Source organism: Halichoerus grypus, chromosome 14, assembly GCF_964656455.1.
Source record: "Halichoerus grypus chromosome 14, mHalGry1.hap1.1, whole genome shotgun sequence".
Lineage (NCBI taxonomy): Eukaryota > Metazoa > Chordata > Mammalia > Carnivora > Phocidae > Halichoerus > Halichoerus grypus.
In genome coordinates, this window is record NC_135725.1 from 64,760,976 (window position 1) to 64,788,832 (window position 27,857).

A 27,857-nucleotide genomic window follows, 5' to 3' on the forward strand; every position below is an offset into this window, starting at 1 on the left:
GGATGCAAGGCTTATCAAGAGCGGAGCAGCCCAAGGAGGGAGGTCAGAGAGTTAGTGTCATTATCTCATGCAATACGTTTCAGCAGGTGGGTCTGATGCCAGCAGGCCAGGTCCAGGGACCCAGAGGCGTCCTGCAGGATAAGCCAAGAGGATCCTTGGCTTCGTGAAAGATGGAAATAAAACTTGAGCCAGCAGCAAGTGAGAGCAGAGTTTATTGAGGAGAGAGAGCAGATACAGATGGAGCATCCAGGAAACTCAGAAAGGAAAGGAGCATGAGTCTTCTCTTTGTTTGGGGTCTGGGGTTTTGTTGAGGATGGTGGTCTGGTGTATGTGTCCTCTCAGGCATCCAGGTACCGGTTAGAACAAAGACAAGGGCCCAGGTGTTATTCCTTGGAGCTGGGGGTCTTGGCATTGAGATGTCTAGCTCTGGTGGTCTGGAGCACTCTAATGATAGCTTCCTCCAGTCATTCTCACCTGGTCCTTCCTTAGGTGTCATCTATACTAGAGAAATCATTAACTCCTTGTCCCTTACAAAAGGACATATGCTATTTGCATTACAAGGCTTGTGTAAAGTGGGGTGGGGTGCAGATCCTAGCAAGAATAGAGGCAGGAAAAGGAACAAAACGCAGATTTTTATGGATTCCTTTGGTTTCCCTATATCTTAGGTCTCCAAACCTCAGTTCTCGGGCTTCTGCTTCACCTAACAAAATCTGAATTCCATTGGAGCTAGTTACTCCTTTCCTGACTAGGCAAACTACTTTGATACCCCGAACCACAAACACTTGTTTACCTTCTTACTTCATGCACAGGTAAGACCCTGTGGGTACAGGAACCAAAGTCTTCATACTACCAGAAATCCAGCGTGGCCTAGGTTTGATCCTTTTTGCAAAGCTGCCTAAATTCCATTGGTTCTTTTCCTTCCCTTTTGTTAAGATACAGCTATCATTCTTGCACCTCTGAGCCCCTATATGATGTCATTAGGTAGTTTTTCATAGTTCTGTGAGGCATAGTTTTTTATCGATAAGTTAGATTGATTACCTTCATTAGGCATTTAGCTTAATTGAATGGGAAATAGCAGTTTGTTACTGACTACAAATCAATGCCTAATTAGCTTAAAATAGACTAATGTTGAGATCAGAAACTACTTATTATGTTTCTTATCTTTTCCCTGGTCAATTTCTTGTTCCAAAGAAGCAAAAAAGCAGTAACTGTCAACCCTGTTTGCACCTTAGAATCTCGGGGGTGGAAGAGCGATAGAAGACCGATGCCCATGCCAGGCCCTACCCTAGAAGGACCCAAACTCCCCAAAGAATTCTAATGTGTTGGCACGACTGTATATAGTTTCCCGTAAGAAAAACCTACAAGCCTCCGAAACCCATCAAATCGTTTGGATTTTCTCCAGAACCCTTCATTTCAGCACGAATGGGCCGCGAGTAACGACTTCCTGAGATGGCTGAGGCTAGTTCTTTCCACCCGGAGGTTGACCGGACCATCGGCCAATCGGCAGTCTGGACGAGTCTCCATAGCACTAGTAAGAGGCACTTATTTCAGTAGAAAAACTAGGTCGCAGTAACATAGGCCAACAAGCCAAAAAGTCACTGCGCTCTCGCCAACGACTGCGGGGACGGGGTGCACGCCGAGGTCAGGCGCCTCGCGTTGCTACAGAGACGGCACTTGCTTCCGGGCGCTCGGCGCCCTCGCGGGGCGTCACTTCCGCCCGGCCGCGCTGAAGCGCCTTCCTCTTTTCTTTACCTTCTTCCTGTCCTTGGCCCCGCCTCCCGGAAGCTTCGATGGGTCCTCGCCTGCGGGTCAGGGGTGAGAAGTGGGGGCGCTGAGCGGACCTTGGTGAATAACTGCCTGAGTCCCGCTGCCCAGCGGCGCCAGTTGTTAGGACCCAGGTTAGATCTCGGCCAAGGGCGCTGCGGGACTGTGCGGGCCCTCGGGAATCTCCACCCTCTCCGGCTCCGGGGCTTCCCTCTCCTGGGCCTGCAATTGGCGGCGCGGGAGGCTGGGGTCCTTGCCGCCTGCCGGTCGGGTTGCGGCCCTTGTCTTGCCGCTCTGTGTCCTCTCTCCAGGCGAGGTCCGACTCAGGTTACTGCCGCCGATAACGCCTTCTCCTGGAGCTTGAATAGGAAGCAGGGTAGTGTGTAGTCTCGGTGATGGCAGGGCTGCTTTCTAAAGCAGCAAAGTGCTTTAGCATCCGTTTCTCCTTTGAGCTCCGAAACCCTGGGAGGCAGTTTAGGTGGACGGAGTATTTGTTCCACTCGACTGTACGTGGGAGGAAACCGAAGCTCTTGGAGAACTCCTTCAAGGCAACACGGCTCCCTGAGAGGTAGAATTGTGATTCACTCTCAGGTCCAGGCTCCCTAGGGTTGCACGAAATCATGAGGAGAACGTTTGCAAATAGGGAAGAAACTGCAAGTATAAGAAAGGGAGCTAGTATTTCTGAGTGCATTCTTCGTGTTAGGCATTGTGCTACGTTCTTTCTGTACTTATTCATTCCTTGAAAGGGGCACAGTAATTATATACTCTTATTTCTGGCTTAGGAAATTGAGCCTCAGTGATGATACACGACTTGTTCAATATTAATGATTTAGTAGACATTTCTGAGATCTCTTTCAGCTCTGTGATTTTTCCAACACAATAGAATTAGTTCCTGTCCTAATCAAACTATTTTTTCTGATTCTGGCATTTCAGGAAGTGAAATTTCTCTGACATTTTTCTTGATGTCTTCATCCTTTGCCCATTTTCTCATTTCTTATCAGCATCCTATTCAGAAATTAGTGGTTGTGTAAATTCAGCCCTGATTTTTACTCCACAGTTTACTTTTTTCTTTCCAAGAGGAATTTGGAGATTGTGTCACTTGGTATGAAGTTAATGGATTTCGGTTAAAAGGCTGGCCAGAAAAATTGCTAGTTTTTACATTATAGGTGATCTCTTTATTGTTGCTCTTCTTGTATCTCTTACCTAAGTTTCTGGGGTTTTTTTTTTCCCCCCCTCCAGGAAGACTGCTATCATCTGGTGCCAAGATGTCAGGAATTGGAAATAAAAGAGCAGCTGGAGAGCCTGGCACATCCATGCCCCCGGAGAAGAAAACAGCTGTTGAAGATTCAGGGACCACAGTGGAGACGATTAAGCTCGGGGGTGTCTCTTCAACGGTATGTGGAAACAGTGCTATGAGAGTACGCTTTTTTTTTTTTCTCAGTTGCATCCTGAAAGTAAGAGTTTAGGAAGCTTTCTGATGTCAGAGAAATTTATTTGAAAAGAAGAGGGAAATAGTCAGAAGTAGGTGAAATGATGTGGTGGTCAGTTCTGAAAAGAGTATATGGACATTTGGTGTTTATTTTCAAAGGTATGCTTCTAATCTCTGGAGGGTGTGGTGCCTGATACACATTGATTATAGGCATTAGCAGTGGGAAACTACATTCATTTTTCATTCACTGAAAAGTTAGGTGCTAGGTACTAAGAGGCAGTGTAGCAAAATCACTGACAGAGTGATGAAGGGTCAGAGTCTGGCCAGACGACCTGGAATTTATCCTCAGCACTACCACTTCCTAGCTGCATGCCTTCTGTTTTCCTCCCTGTGCCTCTTCTCCTTGTGTATAAAATGTAATTATTATACCCACCTCATTGGGTTGTTGAGAGGATAAAATGAAAGAGCCCCTGTTAAGGCTTAAAACGTTACCTTTAATATGGTAAGTACGCAATATGTGTGAGCTATTAGTAATTATTATTGGGCTAGATATTATGAATATAATGGCGAATAAAATAGTCTCTGTCCTTGCTGTTATGGAGTTGACAGTTTCATTAGACTGTTATACACCAGAAGCTTAGAGTAATATTATATGTCCATTAGACATCAGAAGCTCACTATAATTGGTTTGGATCTAGATCAGGAGTCTGTGTTCTGGAACTCAGCCAGGGGGATATGGTGTTAAAATGCTTTACATTTGAATAGCTTATAAAACCACATCTCTTGCTTATTTGAATTAGGCTCAGGATCAGAGAGAATAATGGGAACATTCAGAGTAAATTGTTGATGAAGTGTCATTTCTGAGTCTCTCTGGGGTTCAGCTACTCCATACTCTGCCAGGAGGTGATTTTGTTTTAACACTGGATCTCATCATGCATCCCAAGGACATTTGCTAACTCAATAAATATAAATCTTTGTTGAGCATCTGTTATTTGCCAGATACTATGCTTTACACTGAAGACAGCCCTGGACGTCAGTTTGTAAGGCGGCCCTGCCAAGGGCACAGGTTGTTCTACAGTTACGAGTGGGAGAAGTGCTGTTCGTAGGGATAAATAGCCCCATGCTCTAAGGGAGGCAGAGAGGATACATCCCAGTTTGGACTTTATCCACAAGGTAGTGAGGAGCCTTTGGAAGGTCTTAAGCAGGAGAGTAACATGCTCTGACTTATGCTTGGAGAATAGATTGTAGAGGAGCAAGGTTTATGAGTTCAGTTGGCAAAGTCATTCCCTTGTTCCTTTTGCCTCTTCTCCTTTCCATTTCATGTCTCTAAGGGTGGGGAGCTGGGGCATATACCCACTAATTCCTGCGCCAGTTGGTTGAAGGTTACCCTTAAAGGCAATATCTCTTCCTCTGCGCTTCAGGGTTGTTGTAGTGAGCCAGCTGAGGTTGTGGAACAAAAAATGAAAAGACTCTGGGCAGCTTGAGGTGGGAACGCTGGCGGTGGATGGAGCTGTCCACCACAGCTGTGCTGAAGTCTGGCAGGCTGACAGGACATGGCATGGGGCACAAAAGTGTCCACAACAGGAGGCTGTTGCAGTAATCTTGATGAGGGATTGTGGTGGCTTGGGTCACTGTGGAGGTAGTGTTGACAAGATTTGCTGATGGATTGGATAAAGTTTATGAGATCCAGAATTTTGGAAGTACAGACTGTCCACTTGCTGAGCTGGGGAGGAGTAAGAGAGGAGCAGACTTTTTGGGAAGCTGTGGAGGATGAGGCAGGAGTTTGATTTTGGACATGCAAGTTTGGGATACTTATTAGACATCTGAGCGGGTAGGTGGTTGGATACTGTAATCTGCAGTCTGAGGAGAGGTCTGGCTAATGCTGTGCATTTGGGGGTCATCATTTTGTAGGAGGTATTTAAATCCATGAGACTAGAGGCTCTAAGTGAGTGTAGATAAGGAAGAGGTTTGAGGTTTGACTGACAACAGAGCCCTGAAGCACTTTGATATTTTCATGTCAAGGTGATGAGAAGAGACTGATCAAAGAGACAGAAAATGAAGTAGGAGAACAAGAGAGAGTGGGGGTCCAGAAGCCAAATGAAGAGAGTGTTTCACAAAGGAGTTGTTCAGGTGTTGCTGATGGTTTGAGTAAGGAGAGCACTGAGTGAGGAGAGCAGTGAGACATTAGGTTTAGCAGTAGAAGGTTCTCGGGAGCCTTGATAAGAACTGTATTCATGGAGTGGTGGTGCTAGAAGCCTGATTGCAGTGAGCTGAAGAGAAGAGAAGAGGAAAGGGGGAAAGACCATGTTTTGCAAGAGTATTGATGTAAAGCAAGACAAAGAAAATGTGGCATTAGCCAGATGGAAATGTGGGGTTGAGGGAAGTGGTTTTGTTTTCTTTTTAAAGTAGGAGCTATTACAGCATGTTGATTGAAATGATTTGGTAGAGATGCTAAAGTTGATGAGGTAGCAGAAAGAGGAGATGGTTGCTGGTGTGATTTCCACGAATAGGGGAGAGAGCATGTGCTATAACGCACAAGTGGGGGATTGGCCTTAACTGGGAGCAGGGGCAGTTGATCCGTAGCAACAAAGAGGAGGGCTGTGAATATGAGTTCAGATGTAGGTAGGTCGGTAGCTGCAGTTATGGGAGATAGATGTGGACATTCTCTTCTGATTGCTTCTATTTTTTTTTCAGTGAAATCAGAGGCGACTCATCTGAGAGTGAGGATGGGGGAGGAAGTGTTGGAGGTTTGAAGAGACAGGAGAAGGTATGAAGTAGTCATCTTGAAGAGGGAACGGACTAGAGAGATCAAGTATTGTTGCTGGGCAGCACTGAGGACCTACTTGACTCTGTGATCATGAGTTCAAAGTGAGCCCAGGCAGCATGGTACTTTATGTTTTGTGGTCACGTTCAGCTGCGTGGATGTAGGCCTGGAGGAGTGGAGAGTTGGATGTTACCAGGGGTGGGGTTTTTACCACGTAAGTGTGAAAAAGGAGCAAGGAAGAAGGAGGTTAGAAAAGGGTGTGATTATGACTGATTGCAGAATTTAAGTTCAATAAAGAAGGGAGTGAGGAAGTGAGAGGAATGAAGGATGGGAAAGGTATAGAACCAATGGATTGTAGATCCTGGAGGAGGTGAAGAACTATAGGAATCAGGAAACTAGAGAGAGTGAGCTGGAAAAGTAGGTGGTAATTGTGGAGAATGGGATGTCTGAAATTGAGCTTAGAGAGCAGACAGATACAGCTAAGACTAAGACTAACTAGGAGTTTGGTGGCTGCGGGAGGTAGAGGACAAGATCATTGGTGGAAAGGAAGTCAACGACTTGATGATTTGAGATACAGGAAAGATCATCTGTATGGGAATTGAAATCAGTAAGAACTGTGACAGGAATAGCATTGGAAAGTAGTAATAAGCTAGGTGCTAAATCTTCAGGAAACATGGGGAAGTGATCTGGGCGTTTATAGCCCAGTGCAGGAAGGCAGGGTGGCAGGTGGTGTGGACCAGTGGCATGAGCTGCAAAGCTAGGAGGTTTTAGGGAGGCAGGTGGGCTAATGGCCTGGAAGTGGCAGTGGAGAACAAGGAAGATGCCTGCCTGTCTCCAGGCCCAGTGCAGTGCCAGAGAAACCTGCAGGGCAACAGCATTCTCATCCAGGTTTCAGTTAGAGCAAGAAGGGAAAAGGAGGGCTCAGAGAAGAGGTTGAGGATTTCATTTATTTTATTTATTTATTTTTTATTTTTAAAAATATTTTATTTATTTATTTAATTGACAGAGAGAGAGAGGGAACACAAGCAGGAGGAGTGGGAGAGGGAGAAGCAGGCTTCCCGCCGAGCAGGGAGCCTGATGCGGGGCTCGATCCCAGGACCCTGGGATCACAACCTGAGCCGAAGGCAGACGCTTAACCAACTGAGCCACCCAGGCGCCCCGAAGATTTCATTTATTAATAGTATTAATAAGCTGTACATTTGGGAAACTCTTGACTAATTTGGCATATCAAGAATGTTTTAGCCAAAATGGAAGAAGGAAAATAAAAGCAACACAAGAAATTGGTGCTCTAATAAACAGTTCTTGCTTTAAAATATTCATGAATTCCTAGGTAAAGTAAAAATGTAATCCTTTCCAATCCTGTTTCTTTGCCTGGGATACTCCCCCCACCCTCCTCACTTCCAGCCCCCACCTTGTCCTAGGGAAGGAATTAGGGAGAAAAGTGAAAGATATTGAGAAAGGTGTGGAATTACTGGTGGAGCAATATTTTTGCAGAAACAGAAGAGAATGAGATCCTGAGCACAAGTTGAGGTCAAGGTATGGAAGATAGTGGAGACAGAAGGGACTGACAAGGAAAAGGGAGAGAATTCAAAGTTCTGGGAGATCTAGATGAGGATCAGTATATGGGGATAAGGGCATGAGGTACCTGGAAAGATAAGGTTTTATTCAGGGAATTTAAGATTTCAGTTGTGGCATAGTTCCAGATAATGACAGAAGTCCAAGATGTGGCTTTTGAATTGTGTGGCTGAAGCACAGTGGGGGAGATACTCATTGGAGTTAAGGAATTCAGAACGCAGCCTAGACACTGGAGGATTCGATGGTTTGTCCACATGTGTACACGTCCACATGTGTAGTGCGCTCACGGGGTATGTTGGCAGGGACTGGGGCAGAGAAGGACCCAGGTGCCAAGCTTCTTGAATGAGTGGGGGGCAGTGCTGAGGAGATAGATGGCAGCTGTGGTCAGGATAGAAGGTGGTTGAGCTGGACAGTGGAGCCTCACAGGACTGTGGGTGTCCACGAGAAGAGAACAGTGAGATGGGTGAGGTCCAAGTTCTAGTATATTAGTGTCATTCTTACTTCGCTTCATCGCAGGTTCTTTCCTTTACTTCCTCTGTTCCTACTTATCCAATTATTTGTTGTAAGATTTTTAAAAATGAATAGCTTTAGTCACAGGAAATTACTAATTAATATGACCCTGTTGAATTTAACAGCTGATTTGCCTAATTTCTTTGTGGAGACTAATAAGATTGGTTTCCTGGGGCAGGAGGAGCTAGACATTCGAACACTGCAAACCAAAAATCGCAAGCTGGCAGAAATGCTGGATCAACGGCAGGCCATTGAAGATGAACTCCGTGAGCACATCGAAAAACTGGAACGAAGACAGGCCACCGATGACGCCTCACTGCTGATTGTCAACCGGTACTGGAGTCAGGTAGCTCACTGTTTATTTGCTCAGATTTTTATTTGAGCATTTTTGTTTGCCTTAGCACTCTCTTCATTTCCCAAGTTGTGTTTTGTTTTTTCATAACCGTGCCCACCCTTCTCCAGTTTGATGAAAACATCCGTATCATCCTTAAACGTTACGATCTGGAGCAGGGTTTGGGAGATCTCCTCACGGAGAGAAAAGCCCTTGTCGTGCCGGAACCAGAACCAGACTCTGATAGTAATCAGGAACGGAAAGATGACCGAGAGAGAGGTGAGTATGTGTGGTGGATGCTACCACCACATGCCATGTGGGTTTTTGAAGTAGAGCTTTGCTTTCAGGATTTCCATTTGAGGAAAGAAAGAAGATTTTGATATTTCCAGTTTTATAACGTTGACAGCTTCTTTTCCCCCCCTGTGTCCTCAGGGGAAGGGCAAGAGCCAGCTTTCTCTTTCCTTGCTACTCTGGCCAGCAGTTCCAGTGAAGAAATGGAGTCTCAGCTGCAGGAGCGTGTGGAGTCCTCCCGCCGAGCTGTGTCCCAGATTGTGACTGTCTATGATAAATTACAAGAAAAAGTAGAGCTCTTATCGCGGAAGCTGAACAGTGGAGGTGAGGCAAGAACCAGGAGACTGGGAGAAAAGGGGGAGGAATAAGAGCTCACCTTTGCATGCTCATTTGTAGTTTGCAGACTTATGTATTTATTTTTGATTACATTCCTTGGAATCCAATCTCCAGTATTACCGGTAATACCAGTAATGTCGTTGCTATGGCATGTTAATATTTTACAAGTGCTTCATATTTTGAGCCACATGACGGTCCTGTAAGAAGCTGAGGAAAGCCCCATTCTGATACTCTGTTAATTAAACACTTTTATAAGTAGCAAAATTAATTTTACTATTTAAGGAGTAGCTCTGTTTTTGGATATTATTTTAAATATTGGTAATTATATTTAAAAAATTTAGTTTATTAGATGTTGAACTTTGACTTCAAAGAGTCAGTTTTTTTTTTAAATTTTATTTTTTTTAAAAGATTTTATTTATTTATTTGACAGAGAGAGACACAGCAAGAGAGGGAACACGAGCCCGGGGAGTGGGAGAGGGAGAAGCAGGCTTCCCGCCGAGCAGGGAGCCCGATGTGGGGCTCGATCCCAGGACCCTGGGATCATGACCTGAGCTGAAGGCAGACGCTTAACGACTGAGCCACCCAGGCGCCCCAAGTCAGTTTTTTTTTAAAGATTTATTATTTTTCTTAATGATTTATTTATTTGAGATTGAGAGAGAATGAGCGAGAGAGCAAGAGAGCACGAGCAGGGGGAGGGGCAGAGAGAAGCAGGCTCCCTGCTGAGCAGGGAGCCCAACGCAGGACTCGATCCCAGGACCTTGGGATCATGACCTGAGCCAAAGGCAGACGCTTAACCAACTGAACTACCCAGGCACCCCTAAAGATAATTATTTATTTGAGAGAGAGAGTGGGGGGAGGGGTTGTGAAGGGCAGAGGGAGAGGGAGAGAATCTTAAGCAGACTCCACGACCTGGGGCTCGATGTCACAACCCTGAGATCATGACCTGAGCTGAAATCAAGAGTCAGACACATAACCGAATGAGCCACCCAGGCGTGCCCCCCTCAAAGAGTTAGTTCTAATATGTTCTTGTTTTTTGTTTATCTGTTATCTCTAATAGTTTCAGAAAGAGTTGGCTCAGATTTTAGAATTGTTAGATGGTCTCTGTGTTTAAAAAGATAAAAGAGGGACGGCTGGGTAGCTCAGTTGGTTAAGCGTCCAACTCCTGATTTTGGCTCAGGTCATGATCTCAGGGACATAAGATCGAGCCCTGCGTTGGGCTTTGTGCTGGGCATGGGGCCTGCTTAAGATTCTTTCATTCCCGGGCGCCTGGGTGGCTCAGTCGTTAAGCGTCTGCCTTCGGCTCAGGTCATGATCCCGGGGTCCTGGGATCGAGGCCCGCATCGGGCTCCCTGCTCCGCGGGAAGCCTGCTTCTCCCTCTCCCACTCCCCCGGCTTGTGTTCCCTCTCTCGCTCTCTCTCTCTCTGTCAAATAAATAAATTAAAAAAAAAAAAAAAAAAGATTCTTTCATTCCCTCTCCCTTTGCCCCTCTCCCCCTCAAAAAAATAAAAAGATAAAAGAAAATATTACACGGATGGAGAAGTGTCTATTTGAAATAATTATGTTGCTAGTCAGTGTTAATGGAGAAACTTAAACTTTTACAGTATAGTAAAGTATTTGTGTAGCTAGGTTGCATCTTCTTAAATGCCCTGATTTCACATTTTTAATGATCATGGTCTAGTTGTAATACCATAATTTCTCTGATTATTATTAAGATGTTTAACCTTTCGGGGTGCCTGGCTGGCTTAGTAGAGCATGTGACTCTTGATCTCAGGGTTGTGAGTTCAAGTCCCACATTCAGCCTGGAGCCTACTTAAAAAGAAAGATGTTTAACCTTTTGTTTCTGAAAATAGTATGTTGGATGTAATGAACCATTGGGTGGGCAAATAAGAATTTTTATATTATTTTTATTAAGATTTTATTTATTTATTTGAGAAAGAGAGAGAGCATGAGAGGGGGGAGGGTCAGAGGGAGAAGCAGACTCCCTGCTGAGTGGGGATCCCAACGCGGGACTCGATCCCAGGACTCCAGGATCATGACCTGAGCCGAAGGCAGTCGCTTAACCAACTGAGCCACCCAGGCGCTCTCTGTAATTTTTTTTTTTTTTTAAGATTTTATTTATTTGAGAGAGAGAATGAGAGAGAGCATGAGAGGGGGAGGGTCAGAGGGAGAAGCAGACTCCCTGCTGAGCAGGGAACCTGATGCAGGACTCGATCCCGGGACTCCAGGATCATGACCTGAGCCGAAGGCAGTCGCTTAACCAACTGAGCCACCCAGGCGCCCCTGTAATTTTTTTTTAAAATATTTTATTTATTTGAGAGAGAGGGAGAGTGAGCAAGAGAGAAAGAGAGAGCGCGCACAAGCAGGGGGAGAGGGAGAAGCAGACTCCCTGCTGAGCAGGGAGCCTGATGCAGGACTCGATCCTGGGACTCCAGGATCATGACCTGAGCCGAAGGCAGACGCTTAACCATCTGAGCCACCCAGGCGCTCCTACTCTGTAATTTTTTTTAAGGATACTTGGGCTAAATTATCAACAGAATTAGAAGATGAGGGATGTAAAAGACTTGTGAAAATTTGATGGGAAAGGGTTTCTTTTGCTTTTGCATAAGTATATTAGCGTATTTGTGTATTTAATTATTTGGATACCAGTTTTAGAATATATAAATCAGAGATAGATAAAAGTAGACTATAAAAGTCCTCCCATCCCACTTCTCAAAGATAACCGTTTTGTAAGCAGTGTGGTTTGTGTCCTCCCAGACTTTCGTATTCATATATTACATCCACTTGTGGGTTAGCTAATCTCTGTATCTGGTATCTAGTGCGTGCTTAATTATGGTGAATGAGTGGCTATAAATCCTCCCTGTCACCTAATGTAAACTGAGCTGGGTGTTACTTCTTTCTCCCTTGGCTGTACTGGAACAGGTGGCTGACACGGTTAAATCCTAGTAATATGCCGCATGGATGAACCATATGCATATTATATGCAGATAACATGCCCTCTGCAGAGGTTATGCCAGTGTTAAACTTGATTTTATAAATGAATACCCAGTAAAATAATTGGTATATTTAAGAAGGAACTGAAATGGGTGGTATACTGAATAGTATTTTAAAATTATTTTTGATGGCATGCATTTTAACAGGTTAGAGTTTAAGTTCAAAAATAAATACATTATGAGTTACAAATCACTGAGTTATTTTTTTATAGCATAAAAGGCAATTGCCATTGATAAGCTGAACTTAAGAGATAAAGATCTATAAAGTATGAATTGTAGCATCAACTATACTTTTTTGGCAGTTCATTTTTTCCCCATGTTTATTTTATCCTTGATTCAAAAGAATTGCATTTAACAGCTTGTTTATTAATTCAGTAAGTATTTATTGAGCTCTTATTGTATTCTAGGCCTCTGAGTATCTCAGGACATTAAAAGGACTAAAATTCAGCTCCTAGTTCTTAACTTGAGTTATGAACCAGAATCACTTTGAGAGCTCCCGGAGCATATGTTTTTTTGGCCTTGCCCATGGGTGGTATTATTTAGTAGGTGTGGGACGGGTCCTAGGGAAGTGTCTAATCTTAAAGTTCCACAAGTGATTCTACAGGCAATCCTGGTTAAAAACCACAAAAACCACCACATGACCAACCTGTTCTGTATGGTGTTTCTGAGTGATGCCAAGGGGTAGTAGGAGAGCCCACAATTCTTCCTCCTGATAACTCTCTCCAGGGCACTATATATCCTGAGAGTATCTGGTTTCACTTGCTAACATTTGGATTTGAGCTATTATATTTGTGACTCTAGTTTTAAACATATTAACTTGGTGTAATAAGTTCTGTAAATTTATCTCCCTTCTTTGTAAATTATAGTGTACATTTTGGCTTTTGAGCTTCAGGAGTGCCCCTAGCATCGTATTCCGGAATATGTTAAGTAATTGAAGGCTCTTATCTTTATCCTTTGTGATTTTATAGGTGCTCATTTGAGCAAGGAAATTTCTGCCCCTTTGCCCCCCCTTCTCTCTTTCAACAGAGAGATGCTTCATGTTGCTGTTAGTGAATAATAGGAATTTGTGATAGCCTTTTGAAATAGAATGTTATTGCTATGAAGTCTGACACTGATGAGAGATACCTCTGCCTTGTCTACAATTTTAAAATGCATTTTTTGGGTGATTGTGCCTTATCCAAATAAAGTTACAGAACCTCCATTTCTTTTCTCACTACATTTTGACTTTGTGGAAAGGGATGGGCGTTAGGTGACCTTGGCTCTGTGTCATCCTCTCCTGAAGCACAAGGTTGGCTCATCTCTTTAAGCAAGTCAGCTAAGGTCTGGGTACTGAATCAGTCACGTGAGGATAATAAAAACCAGCCTACTTCTTGAAGGTTTTCAGGAGAATAAAGTGACATAGCATGTTAATATTTTGGTGGGAGGTGCAGTTTTAAAACTGGACACTATAGATGCTAAACTAAAGTGCAGTTCTTCTCTCTCAGATCATCTGATAGTGGAGGAGGCGGTGCAGGAGCTGAATTCCTTCCTTGGACAGGAGAACATGAGGCTCCAGGAATTGACAGACCTCCTTCAGGAGAAGCATCGCACCATGTCTCAGGAGGTACTTGACCCGAAAGGAGAGATGCTACTTTCTAGTGGTCTGTGGCACTAGAATAGACTCAGAATTTTGAGTGCTTTGAGGATCATCTGACTGTAGAAAGCCTGTTTTTATATTGAAGAGCATGCAGGGCAGGCTAAAGCAGCCAGGTCTGAGAAATCAAAATCTGAGGAAAGGTTAAGGGGAAAAAAAAAATCAAATGTTTCTCCTAGACTTGTGCCTCTGTTAAATAGAAAACTTTACGATGTTAGTTTTTAGGAAGAAATACCATCATGTGGGGTTTTGTGAAACAACACACCAATCCCCCAAATGATGAATTACCCCAAATATAAAATACCATGCACAATGTTACTGAGGAATGGGTTGGTAGAAATTCATCTGAGAAAGGGACAGTAGGAACTACTGTATTGATGATGGCCTGGGAACTTGAGGAATATGGGTTTTCAGCCCAGACTTGGGCATAAATAGTACCATGACCAAATCATGTCAGGACTCGGGTACTTATTTATTTATATACAGTGATTGAGATAAAGTAATAATAGGCCTTTAAGATTTTTCTGACACACCTGATTATCATTTCAGTTTAGTTGAAAGGATATTGTGCTGAAATTTGACATACTTTAGTTAGTAGTTACCATCTACTTAGTGCCTAGCACTTCGGTACTTGATGAGTATCATCTCTAATGGTCAAACAATTCCCATCTTACTGCCAAGGGAGCAGATTCAAGGAGGTTGGTAACTGGTCTGAACACACAGCCAGCAAGTGATTGAACTGTGATTTGAATGTAGGTGTTTTACTTCGAAGCCCACGTTCTTCATTATGCTCTTGTTTTGTAAACTCGAGTGCCAAGGTCCATGCCGGCTGTTTGCATGAGAATCTTCTGGGAAGTTTATTAATGTGTAGAGTATAGCAGTGCTTATAAATAGATCGGAGTGTATTGAAAAATAGAATAACTTTCTGTCATGTTTGAGACATTAATTAGGTGCGACCAGGGTGAGAAGGTTCACCTCTTCTGGCCCTTTCCCAAATCTCATGTAGCGTTACTAACCCTGGAGAGAGACATTGCTTTGCTCAGCTGAGCTGACGTCCACCGTGGCTTTTGTGGCTGGCTGTTGATGTCGCCTGTCAGCTGGGTGGGAGCTCCCCTTCAGTTGTCCCCTGGAACGCCTGCATGTCGCCTCTCCAGCGTGGCAGTTTCAGGGTAGTTGGGCTTCTAACATGGCAGCTGGCTTCTTCCAGAGAATGAGTGTCCCAAGAACAGTAGGTAGAACCTGCATGGCCTTTCAGACATAGCCTCCAAGTTATGTAGCATCATTTCCATTGGGTCACTAAAGTTGACCCAGATTCAAGAGGAGGGGACAGTGCCACCACCTCTTGATGGGAGGACTACCAAAGATTTTGGGGGCCATTTTTTAAAACCAACACAAAGGGTATATATAGATTAATGTGAACATGTAACAGTTTTGTAATTAGAGTTTTCGTGATTTTATTTTTACACTCATGCATTGGGAAGAAGGTGAAGCAACTTCTATTTAAATTTTGTCTACAAGATACATAAGCAAGGGTTAGTTTTGTGAGATTTGGGATGTAAGATAGTGATGGAAGGTATTGCTTTTCTCACTCTGTCTTTTTTTGGCTTTCTTTTTCTGGATGCCTGTCTTTGGGATGTAGTTCTCCAAGTTGCAGAGTAAAGTGGAGACGGCTGAGTCACGAGTGTCTGTCCTTGAGTCCATGATCGATGACCTGCAGTGGGATATTGACAAAATTCGGAAGAGGGAACAGCGACTCAACCGACACTTAGCAGAAGTCCTAGAACGGGCAAGTGCTGTTTCATTCACGGTTTAGAGACTAGAGTCCTTTTTAAGGAGTTTACTCAGAAAGGACGGACCTGGGTAGTAGTACCTGGGGACAAAATGGACTCTTGAAAGTACTTTGGTTATCAGACTAAAATCTTCGGCTCTCCTCTCACTAAAGAATCTCTGTCCCTCCTTTAGGTGAATTCGAAAGGCTATAAGGTATATGGAGCGGGGAGCAGTTTGTATGGTGGCACAATCACCATCAATGCCCGGAAGGTAAAGTCCGCCACTCGCTCGGGACGCGACGCGTCTTTGACCTCATGTCAGCTGTCGTGCTTGGTACTGAGGAGTTCACAGGTGGCAGGGTGGGGTTGTGCTAGACGAATGGGAAGGTGAGGTGGAAGCTTAGGAATGGCAACGACTTAAGAATTCTTTCTTTATGCTCATCTTGCTATTTTCCTGCTTCTCTCCAGTTTGAGGAAATGAATGCAGAGCTTGAGGAGAACAAAGAGCTGGCTCAGAACCGTCACTGTGAGCTGGAGAAACTTCGGCAAGACCTGGAGGAGGTCACTACCCAAAATGAGAAGCTGAAGGTAGGAGAAACCTTTCTGAAGGGCCATAAAATGAAACTTTTCACTGATCAACTCACATACATGCTGGTCGGCCCTCATAACTTATGAGGGAAAAGAAAAATGTGAGTTTTGTTGATGTATCTATTTATTTACTTAATTATTTGTACTGTGCCTTGTTCTGAAAAGGATCTAAAACAACCTACAAAGACTGAATCAAGGTACTCTAACTTAGGAATTGTTGAGAAAAATGAGTAGGGTAAACTGGGGTGATGATCCAAAATGGATTTTAAAAAATGGGGCTTGTGTACAAGATCTGTGCAAGGAATACATACATCCTGTAGCAGGGGAGGCTACTCACGTGTCAGGAGTTGCCAAATGTGGGTCATAGAATTTGGCTCTGCAGTTCCTACCTGCCAAAACAGAGAAAGAGACATGATCAGTGATGGTTCCTGTTGGTTTTCAAACCTGCCTGTTAGAATTTTCTCTCCCCAGGTTCTTGGGGGTACGGGAAGAACATGGATTCTGAAAGTCTTCCTGCCCCTCTTTTGGTCATAGCCATATGTCTTTTTTTTTTTTTTTTTTTTTAAGATTTTATTTATTTATTTGGCAGAGAGAGATACAGCAAGAGAGGGAACACAAGCAGGGGGAGTGGGAGAGGGAGAAGCAGGCCTCCCGCAGAGCAGGGAGCCCGATGTGGGGCTCGATCCCAGGACCCTGGGATCATGACCTGAGCCGAAGGCAGACGCTTAACGACTGAGCCACCCAGGTGCCCCGCCACATGTCTTTTATAATTTGATTTGTTTCTAGGTAAATAAAGATGTTTGTACTGAAAAAAACAAAAAATAAAAAAAAACCCAACCTGAGTTAAATCAATTAAAGTGTTTGGGTAACTAAAGCAAACCGTTGCTTAAGAGAAGCATAACTATTTTTGATACAATGTCAAAAATATATTTCTCGGGGCGCCTGGGTGGCTCAGTCGTTAAGCGTCTGCCTTCGGCTCAGGTCATGATCCCAGCGTCCTGGGATCGAGCCCCGCATCGGGCTCCCCGCTCCGCGGGAAGCCTGCTTCTCCCTCTCCCACTCCCCGTGCTTGTGTTCCCTCTCTCGCTGTGTCTCTCTCTGCCAAATAAATAAATAAAATCTTTAAAAAAAAAAAAAATATATATATATATATTTCTCTGTGACTGTTAATAAAAAGAACAAGTTAATGACGAGGGTCCTCAACTATGTTTTAAGAATTAAACATCTTGACAAATTTCATAGGGTTTTTTTGTGTCCCCACATCTGACAAATTTCATAGGGCTCTTCTAGTGTCATTGGGTGTAGGTTGATACATAATGTAAAATATGTATCAATTAAAACAGTTCTTGGGTGGAGAACACAGGTACCTGGTGTCACCTCTTTTTTTTTTTTTTTTTAAGATTTTATTTATTTATTTGAGAGAGAGAATGAAAGAGAGCACAAGAGCGGGGAGGGTCAGAGGGAGAAGCAGACTCCCTGCCGAGCAGGGAGCCCGATGTGGGACTTGATCCTGGGACTCCAGGATCATGACCTGAGCCGAAGGCAGTCGCTTAACCAACTGAGCCACCCAGGCGCCCCTACCTGGTGTCACCTCTTGGCTGGTCAGATTTAATTTGATGTAGATTTTACAGAACTAGAAGAGTGGGTAGATATAATCCATAATCTTCATAAAGCTTGTCTCAATTTAGGACACCTGGGTGGCTCAGTCGGTTAAGTGTCTGCCTTCGACTCAGGTCATGATGCCAGGGTCCTGGGATTGAGTCCTGCATTGGGCTCCCTGCTCGGCAGGGATCCTGCTTTTCCTTCTGTCCGCTGCTCCCCCTGCATGTGCTCTCTCTCTCTGACAAATAAATAAATCTTAAAAAACAAAAACAAAACAAAACAAAAAAAGCTTGTCTCAATTGCACAGGACATCACTGAGTTTAAGGTTTTATTCCCTGTCTGGCATCTAGGGCACAGACGCTAGCTTCTGCTTCTGACTCGTTTTTGGGCCCTCCTCAGGTGGAGCTGCGGAGCGCGGTGGAGGAGGCGGTTAAGGAGACCCCGGAGTACCGCTGTATGCAGTCGCAGTTCTCCGTCCTGTACAATGAGAGCCTGCAGTTGAAAGCGCACTTGGATGAGGCTCGGACACTGCTTCATGGCACCAGGGGGACCCACCAGCGCCAAGTGGAGCTCATTGAGGTAACAGCCTCGCTCTGTCTTCTGTATATAAGCTTTTCTGCCTCGTAAATTTTATAATTTTACCCTCTCGTGAGCAATTATCGCTCATTTAGTAAGCGTGTATGGAGTGGCCATACGTCTTTACTCTGCTGGATGGTGAGCATCCTGGCATCTGGGATCATACAGCTTAGCGGGGAGAGTAGTGACCATTAGAATGAGGTATGGGACAACAGAGGCGTACCCAAAAGAGGCAGTAATAAAGGAGACAGAGCATCTGATTTCCTGTGGAACCTTCCTGATAACCACTTGCCAGAGTAAAGTGTGAATCTTAAGTTTACTGGTAGAAAACGTAAATACAAGTTTTGTATAAATGCAAGTTTACTGGTAGACAAAATAGAAGGGCATTCTCAGCAGTGAGAAGAACAGATTTAGAAATAGTTTACTATGGCTGCAGCCTTATGTGCATGGGCGAGAGTAGTGGGTAGAAGCTGCCGCACCGTTTATAAGCCATTATATGTGTCCGGGCAAATGTAAATTTTTTTTTTTAAGGCAAAAACTTTTATTCATGTGTTCACTTCTATACCTTCCATAGTCCTTAAGGTAATATTTGTCATAGTTGGTCTTTTACTGTATGTCTGACAAATGAATTGAATTTAATATATCTTACCTTACAATGTTTATATCCCGTTTTATTGTTTATAATCCTTGTAAATTATAACATTCTCACAGGAAGGGGCTATTTCCCCTATTTCTTTAATATCCTGCCAGTTCTCAAATCAGTTTTTCGTAGCTGCCTGGTGCTTATTATATATTGATTGATTCTTTTTTTTTTTTTTTTAAAGATTTTATTTATTTATTTGAGAGAGAGAATGAGAGAGAGAGAGCATGAGAGGGGGAGGGCCAGAGGGAGAAGTAGACTCCCCGCTGAGCAGGGAACCCGATGTGGGACTCGATCCCGGGACTCCAGGATCATGACCTGAGCCGAAGGCAGTCGCTTAACCAACTGAGCCACCCAGGCGCCCCCTTATTATATATTGATTGAATTGGAACTTTTCAGAGTAATCCCTCTTAGTATTTCCTTTTTTTCTTCTTAGATCCTTATGGGTCAAAATTAGGAAACCTAGTAATAGAATATGATGATGTTTCCACATTTGGATAAGAATTTTTGATTGGTTCCCTTTTTTGCACGTAGCGAGATGAAGTTAGTCTTCATAAGAAGCTGAGGACCGAAGTGATCCAGCTGGAAGATACGCTGGCCCAGGTCCGCAAGGAGTATGAGATGCTGAGGATAGAATTTGAGCAGACCCTTGCCGCCAATGAGCAAGCAGGTATGATTATTCTTGCTTCACGCTGCAGCTTACTGCAAATGCCTTCCTTAAACAATACCGTATGGTTACCTGGACTTGTTAGGATTAAGTGGAGCTCAGATGTCTTAAAGACCCTTAAACCAAATCCTGGAATTCATTTTGGCTCACAGCTTGGTGCTTGTTTTTCCCAACTCAGACTGGCCAGTTTTGTTTTCTTCTTCTGAGAAGGAATCTTTCTTTTGGTAATTTTCCCTGTTTCTCAGAGGTCCCTGATGTGTTCCGCACTTTCTCTCCTTGTGCCTTTGCCCTTGTCACAGTTCTTCATAACATTGCTGTTGCTGTATTTAAGGCCCCATAAACCGGGAGATGCGCCACCTCATCAGTAGCCTCCAGAATCACAATCACCAGCTGAAAGGCGAGGTCCTGAGGTACAAGCGGAAATTGAGAGAAGCCCAGTCTGACCTGAACAAGGTAACCAGGAGGGGTAGACTAAGTGCTGCTGTTCCGTTCGTGTAGCCGGGTTCGAGGGAGGCGAGCAGGGTGGTTGCCGTCAGTGATGCGCTTCCTTCCCCTCTTTGTCCCCCAGACCCGTCTGCGCAGCGGCACTGCCCTCCTGCAGTCTCAGTCCAGTACTGAGGACCCGAAGGATGAGCCTGCAGAACTGAAGCAAGATCCTGAGGACTTAGCTGCCCAGTCCTCCGCGTCAAAGGCATCTCAGGAAGAAGTCAATGAAATTAAGTCCAAACGGGACGAGGAAGAACGAGAACGAGAAAGGAGGGAGAAAGAGAAGGAGAGAGAAAGAGAGCGGGAGAAGGAAAAGGAGAGGGAACGAGAGAAGCAGAAACTGAAAGAGTCAGAGAAAGAAAGAGACTCTGCTAAGGATAAAGAGAAAGGGAAACATGACGATGGAAGGAAAAAGGAAGCAGAAGTTATCAAACAATTGAAGATTGAACTCAAGTAAGAGCAGAATTTAGAGAAACTGTTTCTGACTCAGAAGCTGAGGTTAGGACATCATGCATGAAATGTTTGGTGGATGGCATGACTTACAGACCATCATAGTATCTTGGGTATAACTAAATGTACAATTAATTGTGCCCTCAATTTTTAATCAAGTGTGCAGTCAAAATGGCTTGTGTGGGCTCTTGCATAGTCTGGTTCAGTGGTCGGGTCTCAGTAAGCCCTGAACTTGTAGCCTTATTCTTCATGAATCCAAATTAAGGGACCAGGGTGTCAGATTTAAGCAATACTCATGAGAATTATTGAAATTAACTGCTGGCAGATTGCTGGCATGAACTATAATTTAAAATCATAATGGGTAGAGTTTATATCAGTATAACTTGAACAACGTTGATCTGTTTGCCTAGCAGTTAACTAGTTTGTGTATGTATCAGATCATTTTAAGAGATGTCTTAGGTTTATTCCTGCAGGCATGGAAATGGTAAGACAGACCTGTCGGTTAATGAAATACCAACATAATGTCACATACTGTGCCTTCTCTTCCTGCATAACCAGTAACTTCTCTGGTAGAACTGGTTACGTCTTGCTTCACATTGGTCATGGTTGTGCCTTTATTGATACGTGGATTTGAAGGACAACTGTGCTCAAAACATTTGAACTTCTTTGGTATATAAAAGTATAGTTAAGAGATTTGATAATTTAGGGCGCCTGGGTGGCTCAGTTGGTTAAGCGACTGCCTTCGGCTCAGGTCATGATCCTGGAGTCCCTGGATCGAGTCCCGTATCGGGCTCCCTGCTTCTCCCTCTGACCCTCCCCCCTCTCATGTGCTCTCTCTCATTCTCTCTCTCTCAAATAAATAAAATCTTAAAAAAAAAGAGAGATTTGATAATTTAGTAGGAGGTGAAGTTTCAGTCTTCAGCTGATGGCTAATCACTCCATTATTGAATCTAGTTTTCTCCCTTTTTTCTCATTCTTTCTTCTTGATCTCTTTAAGGCAAATGCTTTTTTCAGGTGTGGTATCAGAATCATCTGGGTGACTTATTTAAAATATATTCCTGGACCCCATCACAGAGCTACTGAATCTCAGTTTCTAAGAGTGGGGCCCCAGAATTGTGCCTCTTTAATTAGGGCCAAGGTGTTTATTTTATAACTTTATGTTGGAGAACTTGGTCTGAAGGAGAAATGATTCCATTAGTTAGCTTGCTTTTCTATAGTTTCTGAGTATATCCACAAGTCTCCTGATGGTCCGTGCAGAAGTTTTCTTTTAGAGCTGTGCTGTAAGGTGTACATGGAACTGTTGTAAATTATTTTGCTCAATTCCAAATTCCCTTGCTCTGATGTCCTGTGTTTTCTCGTTACACCCTTCCCTTCCCTCTACCACCCTCCTCATAGGAAGGCACAAGAGAGCCAAAAGGAGATGAAACTATTACTAGATATGTACCGCTCTGCCCCAAAGGAACAGAGAGACAAAGTTCAGCTGATGGCGGCTGAGAAGAAGTCTAAGGCAGAGGTAATGTAGTCTGCCATTACCTGTCATTCTGGTTACAGTCTGCATTTATGGGATTTTCCTTCACATTTGTGAAGGATGTAGTTTCTTTCTTCATCTTTAAAGTTAGCATTTAAAACTCAGCAGCATTTTCTTCCCTTTCAGAGACCATCTAAAATAAAACAGATTTCTGTATTGTCCACTAGGTGGTAAGGTGTATCACAATTTCTGGGAATAGGAGTAACCTTTTCAGGCTTTTTATTCCCCCTTTCCCATTAATGCTTTTCCCATAAATCTTTGTTATAGTGAGTCACTTTTCTGATTACTTTTGGGAAGAATGTCATATTCTCTTACAATTTGGGGGCCTTAAAAAAAGGGTGAGAACCACTATCCTAAAGAGAGGTGAACGTGCACTCCTCACCAGCGTCGCTTATACAAGTGTGTCATGTGCGAATGGAGGGAAGTTAGAGCAGTGTGATGTGGCCTGCCAGTAAAGCGTTTCTCTCCCTTTCGAATTCTCTCAAGGTTCTTTGGTATTGTGGGCCCTCCATCTACACAGGATCAGTTGATTTTTGAAATTGTATTATAGCTTTTTCTTCTCATGCGTGTGATTCCTTACCTTCTCTAGTTGGAAGATCTAAGGCAAAGACTCAAGGATCTAGAGGATAAGGAGAAAAAGGAGAACAAGAAGATGGCTGATGAGGACGCCTTGAGGAAGATCCGGGCAGTTGAGGAGCAGATAGAGTACCTGCAGAAGAAGCTGGCCATGGCCAAGCAGGTGGGCACACTCTCTTTGTTTAGTTGGGTTTTTAAATAAATGTTACTTGATAAGTTATTGACAGTGCAGTGTGCTCTTTCATTCCAGTCTTTTTCTTTTTGTGAATGTTTTTCTCCTATATGTACATTTGTTTTTAGACTGACGTCTTTCATTCTTTATTATTTTGTTTTATGTATTTGTGAGGCAGGAAATTTATTTTCAAATTGGGTAGCCAGTTGTTCAAACATTGTTTATGGAGGGATCTATCCTTCCTCTGCTGATCTGGAATCAGGAGTGAGTCTAAATGGGGAAAAAAAAAAAAAAATATATATATATATATATATATATAAGGTTTTATATACATTATGATTACAAATATACAAAACTGGGCGCCTGGGTGGCTCAGTCGTTAAGCGTCTGCCTTCGGCTCAGGTCATGGTCCCAGGGTCCTGGGATCGAGTCCCACGTAGGGCTTCCTATTCCATGGGAAGCCTGCTTCTCCCTCTCCCACTCCCCCTGCTTGTGTTCCCTCTCTCACTGTGTCTCTCTCTGTCAAATAAATAAATAAAATCTAAACAAAACAAAAAACCAAATATACAAAACTAAGAAAAACATGCCCCCAAATAGGTTATAAATAAATAGTGTGTTAAGTGTGGTTGTTTCTGGGTCACAGAACTGTAAAGACTTTTCTCCTCACAGTCTCCTCATAACACAAAATATAAGTCAAAATATTTTTAGGTACTGGGCACCTGGGTGTCTCAGTCGGTTTAGCGGCTGCCTTTGGCTTAGGTCATGATCCCAGAGTCCTGGGAATGAGGCCCATGTCGGGCTCCCTGCTCAGCAGGGAGTCTGCTTCTCCCTCTGCCTCTCCCCCCCCACTCGTTCTCTCAATCTTGCTCTCATGCTTTCTCAAATAAATAAATAAAATCTTTAAAAAATACATATTTTTAGGTACTGATCTTCACCCATCAGATTGTTGTGCGGTACTGTTGGAAAGTCTGTAGTGAAATGTGATATTACAGTTGTGGAAAAGTGTGGGAAAATGGGAGGTTTTGTGATAGAAGTTCTCTTCACCAACTGCTACTTGATCAGTTTGCTGCATTATGGTGTGTAGAAGTTTTGTTTACTCTGAATATAAATCAGCTGAGCATCAGATCATCAGTGCCAGTGGCTTCAGATAATAAGGGCTTCATTTGTATTCCTCGGGCTAACCTAACTGACAAAACTAAGCTGCTTAAAACTGAGTTTCTCTGTCACTAGGTTAATTTATTTCTGAATGAACACTGGGAAAGTTTAGTTTCCAGTGCTCGTTTCTTTGGAGTTAGAAGATTCTATTAAAATGAGGGTTCTTTCTCCGTATTTTAGGAAGAAGAGGCTCTCCTCTCGGAGATGGATGTTACAGGCCAGGCCTTTGAAGACATGCAAGAGCAAAATATCCGTTTAATGCAGCAGTTGAGGGAGAAGGATGATGCAAATTTCAAGCTCATGTCTGAGCGTATCAAGTCAAATCAGATCCACAAGTTACTTAAAGAAGAGAAGGAGGAGCTAGCTGACCAGGTTTTGACTCTAAAGACTCAGGTAATTTGAATAGAGCTTGCCAGAATTCTGTTGAAGTAGGGCACTTTCTACATGCATTAAAGAATGATTATTGTGGCATTTAAAAAAAAAAAACAACAAACCCTGAAAATGTGTATTGTTAGCATTCTGGTATAAATGTATATTTTTAGCATTCTTTTAAACAAATTATACATCCCTGCAAAGAAGTACAGTTTAGCTGTTAAAACAAATATGGATCTGCTAGTATGGAAGATGTTATCATTAAGTGATTTGTTTTATTATCCCTTTTATGTTAAAAATGTGTACGTCTTTGTGTGTGTGCTGTGTAGTTTACAAATTTCTGGAAGGCTGCATGAGAAACAGAGTGGTTACCTGATTACCTCTGGATGTTGGGATGAGAGTCTGTGGGGGTGTGACTTGACTTTTTACCCTTTCATGGTGACTCCACTTTGTGTGTGAATTTCAAGAAAAAGATTGCTTTAGAACTTCTAACCATTCTGAGAGATACACATGGCCTTTGTTTGAGCTATAATTTACATGGCCTAGTATGAACTGCCAGACTTCGAGAATTAGTATGACTGAAAAAGGTGAATATCTGTAAATGTAATTCCTTTTGCTCTTGGCAATTTTGGAGAAGAATTTTCAGTGGTTTCTTAAACTCTTGCTTGAATCATCAACAATGATTTTTTTTGTTTTTTTTTCATATGAAAAGGGAAGCTTTTAAGTATTGTGGTCTTGCATGTATTTTGAAGGGTTCATGGGTAAAGAGAGTGATGATTTGAGATTTCTAACAGACTCTCTTTTTGTGGGCCTATGGATTAACAGCGCCTAGTAAGTTCATAGTTTTTTTCTTTCCTGTTTGTGTTAAAGTATGATTTTTCTTTTTCAAAGGTTGATGCGCAGTTACAGGTAGTAAGGAAATTGGAAGAGAAGGAGCATCTGTTACAAAGCAACATTGGCACGGGGGAGAAGGAGCTGGGTCTTAGGACTCAAGCCTTAGAGATGAATAAACGCAAGGTAGGATTGCTTACTCTGTAATCTAAAGTTAGTCTCAGAGGAACAAATAAGTAGGACACGGATGAAATTATAGGTTCACTTTCTTCTTTGGACCGGGTTAACGTTTTGCCTCCTTAGAAATAAGTGGACGCTATTTGTACATCCCACCTAGGCGATGGAGGCAGCCCAGCTGGCGGATGACCTCAAAGCGCAACTGGAGTTGGCTCAGAAGAAGCTCCATGATTTTCAGGATGAGATCGTGGAGAACAGTGTTACCAAAGAAAAGGACATGTTCAATTTCAAACGAGCCCAGGCAAGAGCAATTGTGTTTTCTTTACATTTCACCTTTTATGTATGTTCTGAGCTCTGAAATGTTATGAAAGAGTCATTGGTCTGATGTGTGTCATCTCCTACTTGATTATAAGTTCCTTGAGTGAAGAGACCAAGTCTGTTTTCTTCACTGCCATATCCCCCAAAGCCTGTCACGGTGCCTACCAACCGGTGGGCATGAAATACGTACTTATGAATTGAATGAATTGGTAAATTTGTAAAGAAGTAGCAACATATCAAACTAGAGGATTTTAAAGTTCTATAGTTTTTCTATTTTTGGCATGTCCAGTGTTTCTCATGATGACTTTCTATCCTTATCCATACATCTGTAAATTATTTTAATCCACTCTACCTTCAGCTTGAAAGTAATTGCCTTAAAATAAAGTTGCTTATCAAGTTTTTCATCTTTTTTTTTTTTTTAATTCTTAGACTGTATTTTTACAGAACTGCATTGACAGTAGTTAGGTGCAACTCAGTTTGGTAATAGGATTATGGTTTTGTGCTCTGGAACAAAAGAAGGTATTTGCCATTCCGGTTCTCTGCATTCCTAAGAGATAATTGGCCGGGAGAGGACAGAAAGTCCTTTCTTTGCCGAGCAGAAAGTTCAAGTTGGAGCAATTTTTTTCCTCAGAATGGCAGGTCTGGGGGAGTGCGTCTAATGGGTGTGCTCTCTTACCACAGGAGGACATCTCTCGACTTCGAAGGAAGCTGGAGACCACAAAGAAACCAGACAATGTGCCCAAATGTGATGAGATCCTGATGGAGGAGATTAAGGATTACAAGGTTAGGAAAACTGCCTCGGTGATTTCTTTGTGTTCTTTTTGTTCAGGCCTGAAGTGGCCTGCTAATAGACTGGGAGAATAAACACCGAACTTATTTACATGAAGGGAACCAGAGGATGGTTTCTTTTGGGCGGCGGTGGCACTCTTGTCTTCGTGCTCGTTTGCTTCCATATGATAGCCATTTAAACCTTTATGGTCGATCAGACTCTGACTACTTCTTTTTTTTTTTTTAGGCACGCCTGACCTGTCCATGTTGCAACATGCGTAAAAAGGACGCCGTACTGACCAAGTGTTTTCATGTTTTCTGCTTTGAGTGTGTGAAGACACGCTATGACACCCGTCAGCGCAAATGTCCCAAGTGTAACGCCGCGTTTGGTGCCAATGATTTCCATCGCATCTATATTGGTTGAGCCAAGCCAAGAGTAGAAGAGGGAGTGGCTAGACAGGCACTTCTTCATTAAGCACCAAAACCTCTACCTCTTCTCTCCTTGACTGTCACTTACAGGGCAGTTTGTCTGCCAGCGACCTTTCCTTCACAGACTTTACGTCCAGGCTCTCCTCTCTAATAGCTAGATGATTTCAGGGAAAAGGACCGGTAAAGGCAAGTCTTGGGTTTAAGAATGAATTAAAAACAAACAACTCTCATTTGTCTTCCCACCAGCTTATTTCTTTCCTGCTTTTAGATTTCCTAGCATTTTCTTCTTCAGGCTTACTATATAGTCTTGGATTTCCATTCCTCCTGAAGAAGTAGATTGGTGTTTCTGACACGGAGAAGGGAGCAAAGAAGAGTGGAGACCTACGGCTGTTTTGGGGGGTGAGGGGGATCTTTTAGAAATAAGCTCTCTGTGGGCACAAACATTTCTTGACTTGGGTAGTAAACTTTTTGTAAAGTTGGATTATAAAATGGTATAATTGTGCCACTTTTTCCTGGATGGTTTGAAGCCTTAATGAAATTATGTCCAGGATGATTCAGTCCATTTTCTCTTCACTAACAAAGTAACTTGTTAAGGTCAGCTGGGTTCCATGTTGGAAGTTATTTAAGTTTTGAATGTCCTACTCATTAAAAAGTCTTTAAATTTCTTGAGGCCAGAATAATTTCAAATTTAGTTTTTATCTTACAATGAAATCAAGCTTGGGGAGGCTGGGGAGCAGGACTGAGACGATAAAGAGATCTTCTGGGTACCTGGGAACTTGGTACAGAGAGGCCTTAGTGAGCTATGAATTACTCTCATCTGCCTCTCTGCAGGGATTGCTGTGATCCCTGTTTTCCGGAAGATTCTCTGTAACGTTTCTGTAGGACTTTATACTCCATAAGCTTCAATTAAAGCAGGATTCAGTTTGTTTTAGTGTTCGTGTTTTTCTTGGGCAGCAGGTGGTTTGGGTTGGGATAGTTACTGTTTATGACATTTGGCTAAGAAGGCTGGCTGCCCAGCATCAGGGGACTGCAGCCTCTGGAATATTGTGGCAGAAAACCACTAGTCCCATGGGGAGCTGGATTTAGGGGAAGTTCCTCTAGTTGGGAAGAGCAGGGAGCCTCTAGTCCC

The 27,857-nt window shown here is 43.1% G+C and overlaps 1 protein-coding gene across 3 annotated transcripts; it reads left to right on the top strand.

The window, feature by feature from the left end:
• The first annotated feature begins 1,751 nt into the window (after window positions 1–1,751).
• Window positions 1,752–27,654, top strand: RNF20 (ring finger protein 20). Of its 3 annotated transcripts, none has more exons than XM_036065890.2 (20): window positions 1,752–1,898; window positions 3,004–3,158; window positions 8,221–8,388; window positions 8,505–8,652; window positions 8,806–8,988; window positions 13,476–13,594; window positions 15,264–15,410; window positions 15,587–15,664; window positions 15,862–15,981; window positions 17,983–18,162; window positions 19,334–19,469; window positions 19,798–19,919; window positions 20,035–20,405; window positions 21,798–21,915; window positions 22,520–22,669; window positions 24,014–24,226; window positions 25,097–25,222; window positions 25,374–25,514; window positions 26,213–26,314; window positions 26,547–27,654. In XM_036065890.2, the coding sequence occupies exons 2-20, from the start codon at window positions 3,030–3,032 to the stop codon at window positions 26,721–26,723; spliced, it is 2,928 nt and encodes a 975-aa protein (XP_035921783.2). In that variant the 5' UTR covers window positions 1,752–1,898; window positions 3,004–3,029; the 3' UTR covers window positions 26,724–27,654. The 3 variants fall into 3 exon arrangements, with proteins under 3 accessions (XP_035921783.2, XP_077917658.1, XP_077917659.1); XM_078061532.1 differs by having other exon boundaries at window positions 1,762–1,898; window positions 3,008–3,158; XM_078061533.1 differs by lacking the exon at window positions 1,752–1,898 and adding an exon at window positions 2,310–2,332.
• Window positions 27,655–27,857: the final 203 nt, after the last annotated feature.